General features: G+C 36.8%; 1 protein-coding gene across 1 annotated transcript in view; it reads left to right on the top strand.

Annotated features, from left to right (window-relative positions):
- The window catches only part of Cstf3 (cleavage stimulation factor subunit 3), a 74,490-nt gene that overhangs the window by 15,058 nt on the left and 41,275 nt on the right, over window positions 1-18,157 (top strand). Inside the window, exons 2-3 of the mRNA XM_021183871.2 lie at window positions 1,850-1,951; window positions 2,073-2,168. Coding sequence (XP_021039530.1) covers window positions 1,850-1,951; window positions 2,073-2,168 — 198 coding nt within the window. The remainder of the gene's footprint in view (window positions 1-1,849; window positions 1,952-2,072; window positions 2,169-18,157) is intronic.

Below are 18,157 nucleotides of genomic sequence, written 5' to 3'. Positions count from 1 at the left end.
AGTAATACTAGTTCTTTGGAGGCTGAAACAGGAGGTTCACCAGCTTTCAGTGCCAGCCTGATTACAGAGTGAGATCCTGACTCAAAAAACAAAATGTATAAGTAGAAATTATTTCTAAGTAAATTCATATCTTTCAGTAGTTAAGGCTAATTTATTTCTAAGAAGAGAGTTTATTTCTCACAGGTAATTCTAAAAAGAAGACTTTTAAAATTTTTCCTAGATTGTTGCTTGACTGAATTATTTCTCAATCATTCACTTATAAAAGGAAGCAGTGCCAGATATTTTGGCAGGTGGATTTCTGTGAGTTCAAGGCCAGCCAACCTAGTCTATATATTGATTTCCAGGGCATCCAGAGATTATGCTAGCATTTGTAGACTTCTCTTTTAAGTGTAATTTTTCATTTTAATATGTAGGAATATTTGAAACAATTTGTATTCATGCTGCTTGGTACTAGGTGCTGCTTTTTTCTTTCATTTTTAGATATCTTTTTTTAGTGTGTGTGTTTTTCCTGCTCGTATCATGTGCACCATGTATGTACTTTATGCCTGTGCATTGGAACTGGAGTTATAGACAATTGTGAACTGTCATTTGTGTGCTGAGGTCTGAACCCAGGTCCTTTGGAACACCAGCAAATGCTCTTAACTGTTAAGGAATCACTCTAGTGCCCCTCTTTTAAGAGGTGTGGGCACGCAAGTGTGCAATGCTAGGATTTGAACTTAGGTCCTCAGATGTTTGATAAGTTCTTTAACAATACCAGAAAACTATATTCAAAGCACAAAGAAAATTTTCTGCAATAAAACTAAAACCAGTTTATTAAATGACTGAGAAGAGTTGGGGATGCAAGAAATTAAGTGGTAAAGTACTTGTCTAACTACATGTAAGGACCTGGTTATTAAGGCTCCGGGGACTGGGGTGGGGAAATGTGGGGGTGTTTGGAGAGTATAAGTTTTTAAAGATTTACTTGGTATGTTTATGTGTATATCTGCATAGGTTTACATGTATCATGTATATTCAGGTGCTCAGAGAAGCCAGAGGGCTTCCTATCTCCTAGAAATGAAGTTATAAGTAGTTGTGAGTCATTCTTTGTGGGTTCTGAGAACTGAGCTCAGGTCCTCCCTAAGAGCAACAAACAATCTTTACTTGTGAACTGTTTCTGGTTTTGTTTTTAACACAGGCTCTCACCTTGTATCCCTAGCTAGCCTAGAACTCTTTACCATCTACCTTCTTGTACCTCTTAAGTGCTTGGATCAAAGGCATATATACCACTATGCCTAACTTGGCTCTAATACCACCATCTAAATGGGATCAACATGAGTATTGGTTTCTTTTTAAGACAGGCTGTAATTCATGCTCTTCTATCCTCAGCCTCTTATGTGCTAGAATTACAAATCTATGCCTGACTTAATATATTTTAAGTTCTCTGTTGATTGCCTTCATCTTTATATGTAACACACACACACACAGCTGAGACAGTGTTATATAGCACAATCTGGCATAGAGTTCATGTAAAACTACAGTTGTATCCTTGAACAAAAATGATCACTCACTCTTTTTATGCAGTCCTGGCTGTCCTTGAACTTGTTATGTAGACCAGGCTAATCTCCCTCAAGAGATCCTCCTATCTCTGCCTCTTCTGCCTCTGCTGAGATTAAAGACATGTACCACCATGCTTACCTGTAACTTCTGATAAAGTATACTGTTCACATAGTCCACATAATGCCTTCTTTTTAAAATGACATTCTAATATTTTGTATTAACATTGAATAGATGTGCCTGTTCTTGACTTAACTGGACATAAGATTTCTAAAACAGTAACTTCAGTTTGTTATTCTTCTTTTTCCCCCTTCAGGCAGCTGAATATGTCCCAGAGAAGGTGAAGAAAGCGGAAAAGAAATTAGAAGAAAACCCATATGACCTTGATGCTTGGAGCATTCTCATTCGAGAGGCACAGGTTTAGTGATATAGGATTACATTTCCTTCTCTATGGGTCCAATCACACTACTTGGTTCTGCAGTAATAATATTTTTATACTCCTAACATTGTAAATGCTGTTTATTGGTTTTCAATTTTAGAATCAACCTATAGACAAAGCACGGAAGACTTACGAACGCCTTGTTGCCCAGTTCCCCAGTTCTGGCAGATTCTGGAAACTGTACATTGAAGCAGAGGTTAATATTTTATTTATTTTTTCTTATATAGCATCTGATGGCAATTACAGCTTACACTATAGTGATAGAAAGAAGTTAGGAACATAGTATAATCAGGACAAGGAGGATTTAAATGTCTCTGCCTTTATTTTGTAAAATAGGTATGAAAGAGTAATTAAAATGACTTTGAAATTTGGGTCTTTCACGAGCTGATGATTGTTGCATTTTGGAGTTGCAACAACATTAAAACAGTTTCAATGGTGTTGGAGTGCTTTAGCCTTTTATTTACTTGTCATGTGTCAATTTATTGCCTCCTGTGTCATTTATTTAGAACTCATTTGTCTTTTCCTATAACAAACTAATACAAAAATACAGAAATGCTGGCTTAGTTTTATAGAGTATTATAAATGTCTGGAAAAATGAAACATTTTGGAGAGTAATTATTTCACATTATAATTTTATGAGAAATGCATGGTTTGTCAGTTTAAGGACTTCAATAATTTAAAGTTAATTTTGCCATATGATAAAGCTTACATTCTACAGGAATAAGCTAATATGATCAGACTTTTTAACCATAATTTATCCCAATTATACTGATTTCTCTTTCCTTTTGTTTGTCTTAACTTGAAGTCAGACATGTTTATGTTAATGAGTAATGTCCCATTCTTGATTATGATTAAAGAAAAAAACCCCAAAACCTTATTTTTTAAAGACTGGAATTAACAGTCAAAGCTGTAATAAAGTGTTAATGTCCCAGTGTCAATTGGCACTAAGTAATCACTCACAGATTATAAATTAATGGAATAGAAGGGAGAACTAGAAATAGTTGGAATAGCCACACTTAAGCTGGAAATGATGACATTTCTTTTATTTATACTAATTTATGCAGTACTTTTAATATTTTGTAATATAAATTCTCAACATAAGTACTCTGCAGCTCTAACTGTAGCTGAAATTTGCTCTGTGGATCTTTTGGGCCTCTCTATCGTCAGTGATGCTGAATAGACTCTAGCACAGTATCACCTTTGGTGCATCCTCAGAGTGGTCCTGACAGCCACATGCTTATACAAAGGCTCAGCTGTACTCAACTGAAGCTGTACGTAGTTTGGATTGTGTTATTTGGGGGGAACAGAAATTACTGGGCAGGAACAGGAACATTTGTGTGGGTGTATGGGTATGTGTGTGTGTGTTTTGCATGTTTGTGTTTGTATGTGTGAATGAGACTGTAACTTAGGAGGAGTCTGGTAGTTTGACGCATAACCATATCTTTATGGTTTCATCACCTACCCTCTGGAGCCATTTTTCCTCTGTATATTTAAATCATCAAAGTGGATGGGCTTGAAACTCAGTAGGCCTGTCTTGAGTGTGCTGAAGACAATGCTGCTTCCTACTGCCTGATAAAACCAAGAACCTGAGTCACATGCACTCCTTTTACCTCCTGATCTTGACCTTACAAACATATTAGTTTGTATTTAAACTCACAAGAATCAAGCATGATTATGATCGAAAGATAATTATTTTTGGGAAACAAAGTAGGACCTTCTGAGTTATGAAATTCTCCAAAATTCAGATGCTAAACTGAAATTGGCAGTGAGGTTTTATGTCTGTAATTATAAACTTAAAAACGTTTTTTTTTTTTTCCATCCCCTTTTCTTCTCTAAGTATAAAATACAAACTGTATTCTGAAAAAGAATTGCCAGAGTAGACATTATTCCAAGGGGCTGAAAGTTATTGAAATAACAGTTTGTTTCATAAACCAGTTCAGAGCTGCTAGGAGGAGTTGCCTGGTTTATTTAATGTTTGCAGCTATTTTACACTCAGACACACACACACACACACACACACACACACGTATGTATGTATGTATGTATGTATAAGATAAAAGCACAAAAGATGTGTATGTATAAAAAAACTATTATTGAGAAAAAATGATACCAAATATATGTGTGTTTGCTTTTTTATATTTCTGGTTTAGGATTTACAATGTTAAATTAAATGCTGGTTTCAGAAATACCTAAGCTGTCTTTCTCTTTCCTGGTTTACTCTGCTTTTCACATTTATCTTTTGACCCACACAAGAAGCTAAAAGTTTCTTTGATCATGTCACTCAGTGTGACCTTTATTTTTGTTGAAGACATATAACCTATTTACAGTACTTATAATGCTATTCTATACTGTTTTATAACATCCTGTATGCACACTCAAGAAAATAAAGCTTTGTTAATACGTTGTTGTAACTCGGTATTTCATGGTGTGGCAATTATGATGTTACGTTTGTTTAATTCTGCTAAACTAATCTGTAGCTAAATACATTAGGGTTTTTTGTTTTGTTTTGTTTTGTTTTACTACTAGAACAAACATCTTTAGTAAATATGCTTCTTTAGGAAAAATGCTTCCCATGGAAATTTCTTGTAAATTCTGTTTCAATACAGAAAGAGCAAAGGAAAACAGTTTAGAAGTTATTTTAAGTTTGAAATGTGAATTAAAAATAAGAGTATATCTAAATAGGCCGGGCAGTGGTGGTGCACCGCCTTTAATCCCAATACTTGGGAGGCAGAGGCAGGTGGATTTCTGAGTTCGTGGCCAGCCTGGTCTACAGAGTGAGTTCCAGGACAGCCAGGGCTATATAGAGAAACCCTGTCTCGGAAGAAAAAAGAAAAAAAAAAAAAAAAAAAAGAGGGCTGGCAAGATGACTCTGGGTAAGAGCACTGACTGCTCTTCCAGAGATCCTGAGTTCAAATCCCAGCAACCACATGGTGGCTCACAACCCCCCGTAATGATATCTGAAGCCCTCTTTTGGTGCGTCTGAAGACAGCAACAGTGTACTTATCTATAATAATAAATTCTTTGGAAAAAAAGAGTATATCTAAATAGTTATAAAAAAAAGTTTTTCTCATATCAATGACAGCATTGTATACATTTATTGATGTAAAATACGTGTTTTTACATCAATGGGATCTTTAATTTGTTACATGTTTGTTTTCCTATTTTGCTACAGTTTAAAAATATTGGAGGTAAATTCTAGTGGGTGGACATTTAGAATCAAATTGAGTATTTTTATAAAGTTTGAAAATTAGACTAATAAACTTACTGTGATATATAATATTTAGGACCACTTTTGTCCTCAAAATGCATTGTTTTTCTTTTGCATTTTGTAACTTCTATCTCAGAAGATTTTAGAAGAAAATAGAAATAACATGATAGTGAATTATCAGGAACAGTGTCTAAATATGACTGCCTACTTTTTATGTAAAAGGAACATTTTAGAGTATCTGCATCTTTATTGACTTGCATATAATGTCTTAAGTGAATTCTAGTCTTCTTTTAGCTTAAGAAATACAGCTTTTTCTTGCTCAGTATTTTAGGGTCTTTTAGCCAGGATGAGTCCCAGTGCTCTTTACAGAGCTACCTTTATTGGGAATTCAAGCTATTATGGAAATGAGGAACATTACGTAATTTTGCTATATTCCCTTAAATTTCTCTCCCTATTTGTGGTTTCTGTAGTTTTTCACATAATTAGGTGATCACTGTGACAACATGTAAGGTATAATATTTTATTGTTTCAAGTAATTTGAACTGAGCCACATTCATAAGACCTTGCAAATGAAAGGATGGTCTCATTGGTAGCTGAAGGAGGAAGAAGTTATGCTGCTGGTCATAGCAATGATGCACCTTGCTGTCTATGAAAGCTGTGATTTAATAAAGCATGTAGAGAGTTGATGGCTTTTCATTTAAAGATTTAAATGTGAGTTCTTTGATCTATACTTGTTTTTTCTTTCCTATAAATAGTAGGTTTTAAAGTATAATTTTTACTTTTCTCAAAGTAACCTTACTTGGAAAATGGAAATGAACTCAGGATGGAACATGAATGACTTAAATTGAAATAAACTTCTCCATTCTTGATTCTGTTTTAATGCCTTTACATACCACTTTAAATTACTGTATTACAATGTTTTGTATCTATTCAGCTTTATATAGCCCTATATTTAAAAATCTGTACTCTTTAGATCTACTTTTCCTGTTTGTAATAAATGTTGGTCCATGTCTGTGTGATTATTCAGATTTTACTCTAAAACTCTTCTTATTCTATTGTTTCACAAATTCATAAATATAGAGAAAAATAATAGGAATTACTTGCAACCACAACAGTGATCCGATATCTGAAAGTGCTTTGGTTAATTATAGTACTGTTTTACAAATGAAAGAAGTATTTGCATACTTACTGTTACAAATAGTAAATTATATTTGTTGCATCTTTTTCCTTTTCCTCACCCATTGGTGTAGCACTCATGTTTAAGTGTTGTCAGTATTATTAGCAGTCTATAGTTTTTTTCTCCTGTGATCCAGGCTTTTCATACTAAAACTGCTAAAGATAATAGTTTAGATAATAGTTTCTTTAAATAAAACCTATAATTTGTATCATCTAGGAAAGATTCTTTTCTCTGGCATTTAGCCATTTCTTGTTTTTAGGTAAAGTATTCTGCTAAAGTTCTTTAAAATTTTCAACTTTAATTACATATTATCTGTGTGTATGCCTGCTTACACTTGTGCCATTACTTGTCTGTGAAGGTCATTAGACAATTCTCTTTCTACCAGTAGGGACTAGGAATCAGGCTTAGATTGTCAAACCTGGTAGCCATGCAAGCAAGTTTACCCCCTGAGCCATCTCATCAGTCCTGGGTTTTTTAACTTATAAAGCAGAATTAAAGTGCTGGGTGGTGGTTCATACCTGTATTCACAGCACTTAAGAGGCTGAAGTAGGCACAAGTTCTAGAGTAGACAGCTACTAGTAATTTTCATCCTAGTTTGGACTACATTGAAAAAGACCTGTGTCAAATACTCAAAAAGAATCTGAAAGTGAAGAAAAGGACTAAATAGATTTATGGTACATGTACAGATCTAAAATTAACTGAACTAGAACTCAGATCATTCAATTTGAAGTTTTCCTGAAAATATTAGTGTTTTAGCCTGAATTTACACCTTTGTGGAATAGCACAGTATGTAATTTTTTTAAACTCAGAATGTAGGCATAGTCCTTTGGGATGGCTCAGTAGTTAATATCAAATGGGACTCTGGCTAAGGAGTTTAGTTTCTAGTACTGGCATCAGCAAACTCACAACTGCCTGTAACTCCAGCCCCAGAGAATCCAGTGGTCTCTTTTGCATTCCAGTGTCAACTGCACTCATGTGTACAACAATCCCCAAACAGACAGACATACACATAATGAAAATAAAATCAATCTTATTTTTAAAATATTTAGGTTTTATGTGTTATGACTGTTTTACATGTATGTATGTATGTATGTTGTGCATTGTGTATGCCTGGTGTCCAGAGGTCAGAACAAGCCATCATATTCTGTAGAGATTGCTAATTTTGTGAGCTACCCTATGGATTCTGGGAACAAGACTCATGTCTTCTTGTTGCTCTTAACCTCTGAGCCATCTGTGTGTGTGTGTGTGTGTGTGTGTGTGTGTGTGTGTGTGTGTGTGTGTGTGTTTTAATTATAGAGGATAATTTTGGTATATGGGTTCCTCCCATCCCTAGAGATGAGATACCCCAGTATGCTATCTATGAGTAAACAAAACTGCTCAGTTGTTTCACGATATTGTCTATTCAACTTCCTTATTTGGAAATAGAAATAATTTTAGCACACAGGAGACTTTTCAGGGTCCCATAACTATGAACATGTAGCAGTTGACTTTTGTTAAAAAGCAAAAGGGCCATGGAATGCCCCCTTTCCTTCTGTTTTCCCTCTTTAAGACATGATATCTCAGACTCTTGCATGCTGGGATTACAGGCACGGGCCACATGGTGATGTTTTGAATGAGCTTTGAGCTGGCAGGATGTAGGCACTCACCCACAAGCCTGGCTGCTTGAGTTCAATCCAAGGTCCTCCCATTACAGGCATAGTCTACCACACTGAGATGGGTTAGTTTGTTTTTTAATTATTGTATATGTGGAGTACCACAGCATTCAGAGATCAGAAAACTTGGGCGTTTGTTCTCTCCCTCCCACTGATTGTTTCAGGGATTGAACTCAGGTTGCCATGCTTGTATGACAAGTAGTTTTATACTCTATTGTCTCTGTGGTCCTGTTCTATTTTGAGACTGTCACTGAAACCCAGGCTGGTCTCAAACTCTACAGTCCTCCCTTGTCCTCCCAAATGCTGACATTATAGATGCTACTATGCCTCAGTAAAAAGCTGCACTCTTAAGCTTATTACTGAACTGGTTTTCTCTTAGAAAATTCCTAGCAAGAAGCAAGTAGTTGGCTAGTATAATAGGTTAAAGTCTATGGATGCTGCTCCATCTACTAGGATGCACAGCCATTTGCAAAGATAGTGAATGTTTGTCTTGGCTGCACCTTGTTGGGAAAAAAAAATCCACCCGCGTTTCTTAGGCCCAGGGAGGCTTAATGTGGGTAAGTTGCTATTTTGTATGCCTTTGACTTCCGGGGGATAAGGGTTCAATTCCCAGCACCCATATGACTTCACAATTGCTTTAAGTGCAGTTTCATGTGATCTGCCTTGGAAGGTCCCAGGGACACTGGTGGTGCACAGATAAGAATGCCAGCAAAACACATACATATGAAATAAGTTTAATCTGCTTTTGTGTCATAAACTGATTATTAAATGTTTGCACTTGGCGGGGGGGGGGGGGGGGGGGGAAACGACGCTGATTTCTCCAGATTGCCTTTCAAGTTGTGAGTCTCCTGCCTCTGCTGTCCAAGTACTAGGATTATAGGTTTAGATCACCATGCCTTGAAAATGGAAGTTTTTTTTTGTTTTTCGAGACAGGGTTTCTCTGTGTAGTCGTGGCTGTCCTGGAACTCACTTGTAGCCCAGGCTGGCCTCGAACTCAGAAATCCGCCTGCCTCTGCCTCCCGAGTGCTGGGATTAAAGGTGTGCGCCACCATGCCCAGCTAAATGGAAGCTTTTAATAGTCTTATTTTAAACTTATTTTGAAGTTATTTAATCTTAAATTGAATGAACATCTCAAACACTCCCAACAGATTCTTTGCGTTGATTGGCCAGTTTCTAACATTTCCCCTGTAGTCAATTGTAGGATATTTAATTACATTGGGAGTCCCAAGATTGTGAACTGGAAAAAGCTGTTTCTTGTGGTGTGCCTCAGACCTAACACACACCTTTAACCCAAGAGCTTTCTGTAAACAAGAGTCAAGGTCAACCATAGGCCGAGCAAACAAGCAGTTGGCAGAGTGAACGTAAGAAAACCCAAGAAAGACAAGAAGAGGGTTCTTGAGTTGAAGGGTATTTAAGATATGTGGAAAAGGAAATTTTTTTTATTTTGGGATGGTGGAGTAATAGTAGGCGGTTTTACTGTGAGAGTTTTACAGATGTAGGTTGCAGAAAGAATAAGCTGAGATGCAGGCGAAGATAAAGTGAGCCAGAGAATGAGAAAGAGCAGATTAGAACATTGCCAAAGTTAGTTTGAGGCCAAGCAGAGCAATTCAGAAGAAACTGAAAGAAGTTAACATTGAGCTTGGAGAGGAATTTGAGCTAGAACAGCTGAGCTAAACTAACCAGTTAAGAGTTGAGAAAGAACAAACAAAGGTGAGCTTATTAAACTGTCCCAGAGACTGAAAACATCCTAGGCTTAGATAAGATTGTAAGACTAGAAACTTCCAGAAGTACGTGTAGGTTAGCAGATCGAGGCAGTAAGCATTGGAGATAACCGTTACTACAAGGGAATCAAAGTTACTGTAATAGTCATCCCTTGGTACCCATGGAGGTCCTAGATTCCAAGCCCACAATTGTTCAAGTCTGTCTTATCTATATAGCCTAAATATATTTCACTAAATATATTCCAATTTCTCTATATTTCTCTATTTCATCTCTGAATTGCCGTGGAAATACTTATACTCTTGTTAATGAGTGATACAGAAAATAGAAATATTCACTAGTTTTTCAGTCCTTGGGTACAGGTATAGGATTTGCACATTTAGAGGGTCATGATACTTGGGAGACTGAGGCAGGAGAGTAAGGCTTGTCTGGTCTGCAGTTTGAGTACAAGGCCAGTCTGGGCAATTTAGTGAGACTTTGTCTTAAAAAGAATGGAATGTAGCTCAGTGGGATTTTCCTTCTGTAGCCTTAGATTAAATTCCAAGTACTCGAAGTGTTCTAAGCCAGCATGGTGGGCAGTGCCCTAGTCTCAGCACTCAGGGGGCAGAGGCACATGGATTGTTGAGGCCTACCAGGGCTATGTAGAGAAAGACCCTGTTTCAAAAATAAAAATTATTTTATGTAACATTTAATAAGTATCTTCCTTTGTGTTATGGTTAGTCTTAATTTAGCTTTTTGATGAATGGAAATTTTAATTTTTGAGATTCTTAATTTGAGCAAAGCTGGGGATTTAAATTTAATAATTCTAATTCCTTCATATGGGCTCTTAATCATTGTCTACTGAGAAACTGCGAGTAAGTATGAAAGTAGGTATGTTGCAGGTTAATAAGTAATACATGGGCTGCATGCAGAGTAGTGGTTACCAGCACTGTCTACTCTGCAATTCCAGAGGTCCTGAGTTCAATTCCCAGCAACCACATGGTGGCTTTACAACCGTCTATAATGGGATCTGATGCCCTCTCCTGGCACACAGGTGTATGTGCAGATAGTACACAAATATATAAATGGGCAAAATAAATCTTTTTATCTTATTACCTGTCTTCATGTAAGACTTTGAAAAACTTAGGTGCACTTAAAAAATAGTTTACTCAACCACAAAATTGCTCTAAAAGAATTTTCAGCAAATCTTATAGATGCTATCATAATACAATATTTTACATGCAGCCTCAAATTCTGCTTTATTTTAAAACATTTTATTGTTAAATAGCCTTAGTTGGCTTTGGCTTCCCAAAATGCTAGGATTACAGATGTGAGTCACTATATCCAACCTGCTTTATAAAATTTATCTCAAAATTTCTTTGTACTATTACATATACTTATTTTTCAACATCTTTATTGTAAATATTTGATTTCAGAGAAGGGTGATTACAGGTATGAACCACCATGCCCCCTTTATATAATGCTAGGGAATCAAATGAAGGAATCAAATGAAGGCTAAGTGAGCACTCCCAGCCTCCTATGTACTTTTTTCAAGTGAAGATTGTGACGATTTTTTTCTCTCATACATTGTCTCTCTTTTGAGACAGGATTACTTTTTGTAGGGCTGGCCATCCTGAAACTTGGTCTGTAAAACTGTGGACCAGGCTGGCCTCAAACTCAGATTCACCTGCCTCTGCCTTCTAGATGCTGGGATTAAAGGCGTGCACCACTACCGCCACTCAGCCTCTCATGTTTACTTCTTTTTTTTTTTTTTAAATTAATTTATTTATTATATGTAAGTACACTGTAGCTTTCTCCAGACACTTCAGAAGAGGGCATCAGGTTACGGATGGTTGTGAGCCACCATGTGGTTGCTGGGATTTGAACTAAGGACCTTTGGAAGAGCAGTCAGCACTCTTAACCGCTGAGCCATCTCACCAGCCCCTCATGTTTACTTCTAAGATAAGAAAATGTTATATAAACCCTCCAAGTGACAATAATGGCTACTTTTGAGATTACCCACTTTTTTTAGACCTCTTTAGGATATGAGTTAGTAGGTTTTTACCTGTACCTGCATGAGTCTAATTTGAAATAGTTGAAAAGAACTTTGTACCCAAAGGGGACAGACAGGTCTTTCAGGGGTTTGTTTAAGTCTTTATTTTAACCTCAGGAATTAAACCCAGGGCTTTGTGCCCTACTACTGTCCCCAGCTGTAGATATTCTTAACATTCCACATTTTTATAAGAATAACAAATCCTCTAATTATGTTTTAGTAGCAGGAATCATAAAATGACACCAGTGTAGGGTATGTAAAATACGTTAGTATACTTATGTGCCTTATGTTGCACATAAGCCTCTACCACCATTAGGTTAGCCTTTTAATACCTGCTTACTAAACAGTTGTCATTGTTTTTTCTAGTTAGAAATGTCTTGCAAAATAAGAGGTTTTTTTAATTAATTTTTTTTATTAGGTATTTTCCTCATTTATCCATGCTATCCAAAAAGTCCCCAATACACTCCCCCCCCCCACTCCCCTACCCACCCATTCCCACTTTTTGGCCCTGGGGTTCCCCTGTACTGGGGCATATAAAGTTTGCAAGTCCAATGGGCCTCTCTTTCCAGTGATGGCCGACTAGGCCATCTTTTGATACATATGCAGCTAGAGTCAAGAGCTCCGGGGTACTGGTTAGTTCATATTGTTGTTCCACCTATGGGGTTGCAGATCCCTTTAGCTCCTTGGGTACTTTCTCTAGCTCCTCCATTGGGGGCCCACAAAATAAGTTTTTGATAGGATAAATTCTGTGGAATATATGGTGGGAATTTCTTTAAGTTATTTGAAGTTAATGATAGAAGCCTTTTAAGGAAAAAAAGAAATTGAAAGTTTGACTTCTGTCTTTAGAAAGTTTTATAAAAGAGTCTTCTGTAGGGAAAGAGCACCCCGTACTTATTGAAACTATATCAGCATTTCTAGTTACTTGACTTTGTTTCATACCTAATGCAGACTCCTAAGTTACGGGATTTATATCTGTGCACTGCCATACTGACTTCCTGTTACTCTTGATTTATGGTTAATTAGGCCTCTAATGAGTGTGCCATTTTGTATTACAGAGAGTGGAAATCCTGTCATACAGGTACTTTAAACTACTATTGAGTTGGTTCTGAAAGGCCATTATATTTTACAACTTAAGTTGTTTACCAGTACAACTTTCAGTTCTGCTTTCCAAGTTTGAAGGATTGTATAATTTTACTTTTAATGTTTCAAAGTATTTAATGGGTAGAAAATTATGTAGTAGTTATGCTTTAAGAAGATTATGTGACAGGGCAGCATCAGGCATGGTGGTAAGCACCTTTAATCCTAGCACTACCATCAGTTGAGTCTCTGTGAGGTCAAGGGCAGCCTGGTTTACAAAGTGAATCTAGGACAGCCAGAGCTCTTTTATACAGATACCTTGTTTCAAAAGGGGGGGTGGGGTAGGGTGGGGGGACCCGGGGTAAGAAAACGTACATTTAATATTTTCCAAGCTTTTCGCCTTCTGAATATTTTCAGGGATTTTTCCTATCCATAGGTATAGAGTAAATGATACTAAAATTTTACTCCTTTGGATTCATTTTTACTTTTAAGTGTTAAAAACTAAAAGACTATAAAAATTCCTTTCTGCTTGTTGTATTTGTATAGATTGAGAGAAACATGAATATCCCAAAGTCTTATATTTTGAGAGAAGAAAAATGTTTGTATACGAGCTCTCAACTCTAAAGAAACCACTTTGTTGGTGTCTAGCTGATCCATCGACACAGGTTCTAAGTTGACTTAATTTTGTACAGAAAATAACTAGTTTCATTTGCTGTATACATTTAAATTTTTTTATTTTACATGCATGGATATTTTGCCTGCGTGCACAGATATATGTACTACATGCATGCCTGGTATGATGGATCCACTGGAACTGTAGTAACAGACAGTTGTGAGCTGCCATGTTGGGTACTGGGAATTGAATCTGGGGCCTCTAGAGGAGCAGCCAGTGCTCTTAGTCACTGAGCCATCTCTCCAGCCTCTGCTATATGCATTTTTTAGATCTATTTTTATATGTATGGGTATTTTGTATTTATGTGTAAAGGTGTGCAGTACCCACAGAGGACAGAAGAGGGTGTGAGAATGAACCACCTCTTCAATCATGTAATATGCATGTTATTAATGAAAAAAATAGAGTATACACTGAAAAAGATCTCAAAGGAAAGCTAATTAAGATATAAGCATACCAGTTGTTATTTTGTTATACTAGTATCAAAAGTTGAAACCTAGCTTTAAATAGAATCCACAGCTGTTATGAAGTCTTCTGAAATATGTGAATACCTCTGGCATACCTGAAGACCTAACGGGAACCAAAGTATGGCATGGTTAAAAAAAATTTTTTAAAGATTTATTTATTTATTATATGTAAGTACACTGTAGCTGTCCTCAGATACTCCAGAAGAGGGCATTAGATTTCGTTATGGATGGTTGTGAGCCACCATGTGGTCGCTGGAATTTGAACTCGGGACCTTCGGAAGAGCAGTCGGCACTCTTAACCACTGAGCCATCTCGCCAGTCCCGGCATGGTTAAAATTTGAACAATGAAAAGCACAGGAGTAGTGTGGTATCCAAGCTTCTATCAAAAAGTGAAGCTGGGCTGGTGAGATGGCTCAGTGGGTAAGAGCACCCGACTGCTCTTCCGAAGGTCCGGAGTTCAAATCCCAGCAACCACATGGTGGCTCACAACCATCTGTAACGAGATCTGACTCTGTCTTCTGGAGTGTCTGAAGACAGCTACAGTGTACTTATATATAATAATTAAAAAAAAAAAAAAGTGAAGCCGATCTTACCAGATTCTAGAGTTTACTAATGATGAGGGAGGTATTAATAAGAGTTATATTGACTTTCTAATAATGTATGTATTTGTTCATTTGGGGATAATGTCATACTATATCTGAGAAGCTTGGAACCCAAACCAAACTAATGTCAGTCTTGAGTCATCCAACCTTCCTCTGCCTCTCAGGTCCTGGGATTAAAGGTTTGTCCATGCTGTATAGGGTTTTGTTGTTGTTGTTGTTTTTGTTTTGTTTTAGAAAAACTGGTAGTGTGTGAATACATTACTTAAGGTAGTAGAAGCAGTAAGGGGTTTTTGATTTCTGAATTCATGGGTGACAATTGTTTTTTGAGATAGAGTGTCTCTTTCTAGCTCTAGCTATCATGGAACTATGCAGACCAGGTTGGCTTTGAAGCTACAAAGACCTTGCCTCTGCCTCCCAAGTGCTGGGGTTAAAGGCATACATCACCGTACCTGGCATGAGTATCGCCTCTTGATCACATTTAGTTACTTTATAGAATACCTAAAACCATTAGAATAACCTGGATTATATTCCAAGTAAGTAGAAATTATAAAGGCAGGATTTTGAATATGAGCTTGACTATATATAGTATAAGGTAGAACCTTGTCTTTAAAAGATGTGGAGGGGTGATTTATGCTGGGAAATTACATGCCTCCCAGTTCTGAGTTGTTATTTTTTAAATTAGGTATATGAGTGTTTTGCCTGCATATATATCCACACCACATAAGTACCTGATGCTCATTGAGGTCAAAGAAGGCACCAGATTCCCTGGAGTTATAGATGGTTATAAGATGCCATGTAGGTTCTGCAAACCAAATTCTCTGGTCCTCTGCAAGAACAAGTGTTCTTAACCTCTGTAGCTTTCTGGCCCCAAATCATGAATTGTAATTTCTAAAAATTAGAATATGACAGTAGTTTTATTTGTATAATTATAAAATTCTATATGGCTGATACATACAGATTAAGAAAAAATTCTGGTTTTATACTTAGGCAATAAAGAGACTTTGAAAAGGTGTTTTAAAATAATTACATATGTGCACACTCACAAGCAGACGATGGCAATATCCGAGTAGTTTTCTTACTCTACTTGGGGCTGTGGGGTCAAATTTTGGTTGTCATGATCAGGGCCAGGTGACTTTATTTGCTGAACCATTTCATGTGCTGTTCCTTTTAATTGTCTAATATCCCTAACATTTAATTTTAGAGAACAATTCTTTGGCATTTAGAGTTATTCTCTCACACTCATTCAGTTCCCTCCCCTTATGTCTTTTTCGCATCTTCTCTTCATTTCCTTACTGAATTGCAAGGCTATCTTAGAGCAGTGTATCCTTCTGCTTTAGTCCCTGGAGTCTGAGACTTTAGATAAGTCCTGGCTTTAGAATTATCCTTTTATATAACATAGGGTGGGAAGTATTTTGTAAGATTATCCATTAAACATTATACTAACCTAAAATTCCAAAAACTGACTGATTGTGATTTTAAGACTAAAGTCCTTACTGGGTATAATGAAGTTTATCTGCATTGAAGTAAAAATTCTGAGACACATTATAGAAATTTGTGTTCATGTCTTGTCAAATGTCATGAGTTGAATTGCTGAATTAGAAGATAAGCATTTTAACGTTTCCACATCCCATTGACAAGTTATGACTGGTACTATGTATTTCCATAATGCCAATATGTAACCTATGACTGAAAAATTTTCAAAAATGTATGGAAAATATGGGCCTACAACGGCAGATATCTTAGTTTGAGGCCAGGCTGATTACCTAGTTGGCTAGGACTAAAGACCCTGTCTCAAACAAAAACAAAACCCTGCAGGACGGCCTAGCAGACCATGGTGCTTGCCATTTAGCTTAATGATTTGAGTTCAGTTTCTGGAACCCATAAGGTGAAAGGAGAGAACCAACATCCATTGAGTTACCTATCCTCTGAGCTCATACAATGTTTCAAGTGCCCACACTCATACATTAGATAATTTAAAGATATACATTAATTCTAGTTTTAACTTAAACATAACACTTAAGAGTTCAAAAATCTAAGAGAGTAGCTTTTGGTTTTACAGAAAAACATTGCCTGTGTTTAATATAATTTACTTTTGTTTTTAAATTTTAAGGCTTTTAATCCAAACCTTCAAGCATTAAAGATTCCAAATTGCTGGCCTTTTCTAGTGGACTTAATTATACTAAATTTGGGACTTCTATTTTGCAGAAAATATACTTGGCTAATAGAATTTTGTTAAATCCTAACTTTTTATCTTTTTTTTTTTTTTGGTTTTTCGAGACAGGGTTTCTCTGTGTAGCCCTGGCTGTCCTGGAACTCACTTTGTAGACCAGGCTGGCCTCGAACTCAGAAATCCACCTGCCTCTGCTTCCCTGCCTCCTGAGTGCTGGGATTAAAGGTGTGCACCACCATACCCAGCAATTTTTTCCTTTGGGATTTCACTATTTCAAGTATGTTGCAGTAGTTTCCAAGACAGTTTGCATATAATTTGAGGGGGAATTGATGTTAATGAAGTATACTACAGGAGAGTATTGGATAACAAGTTAGGATACATCTTTTTTCTGAAGTTAAGCTGCTGGGTAGAGTTTTTAACAGCATCTTATAGCATTGAAGAATTGTCCGTAACAAGGAATTGCAAAGAGCAAAGCTTCATTGGGAGGACATGGAAAAGGAATTCAAAGGAGTGATTAATCACTGTCTTGAGAGCATTTGCCAAACTGGGAGAATCTGATCTGCAATGGAAGTCTTCTGATAAAGGCCTGCTGCGGTGGAGGTTCAGTGGCATGTCTGCTTTTAAGAGTTCTGTGCCAAAAAGCTACACTGAGAACAAAAGTGGTGAACCACCAGTCTGTGTCATTTACAAACTGAAAAGGATGGAAGAAGTTTCTGTGATCTGAAGAGTGGAATGGGAAAATCCTGACATGACAGTGAGACCAATTAAAAATGATGTAGCAATGTTATATGGGTTGAGTATTGAAAAAAACAAAACATCAGTTTAAGGAGACTTGGCCTAATTTGTGATACTGAGGCTAGGTAATCATCATTCAAACTTTTCTGGGGGAGTGCACTTTCATATGAGGCCTCTACATATCTAAGACATCGAACATTTTGGTTGTTCAAAGCTAAGCATGTAAAGAACTTGCCTGTAGTAGCTGCAGACTTCCAAAGATTTCAGAAGCTAGAATTAAGTTAATGGATTATACACCAGTGAAAGAATAAAGGAGAATCAAAGGAATCCATTTTGGAGCTTTATCAGACTAAAAAAACCATTTCTTAACATCCAGAAGTAAAAGAGAGACACCAAAGGCAAGCAGAATGTGAAGAATTTTCTAGAATTCTAGACTTAAGCCAATAGATTTCTGATGCTTATTGAATCCCAGGAAGGATGGAGGGTGGGGGAAAGCTATACCCAGACATGAAAACAAAAGTTAACAGCAACAAAAAGCCTTCAGAAGTGAATGCAGAATGTCTTGTGACTTTCAGATGGATGGTCAGCTTCAGTTAGCTTTACAACTAGAGGAAGCAAGAACACAGTGGGACTGCCTCTTCAGTTTGCTGAAAGAAAGCACCTGGCCACTTAATTC

This window comes from Mus caroli, unplaced genomic scaffold (assembly GCF_978045245.1).
Source record: "Mus caroli unplaced genomic scaffold, Mus_caroli_1 scaffold_2, whole genome shotgun sequence".
In the NCBI taxonomy this organism is placed as follows: Eukaryota; Metazoa; Chordata; class Mammalia; order Rodentia; family Muridae; genus Mus; species Mus caroli.
This window is presented reverse-complemented; position numbering and strand designations above follow the sequence as displayed.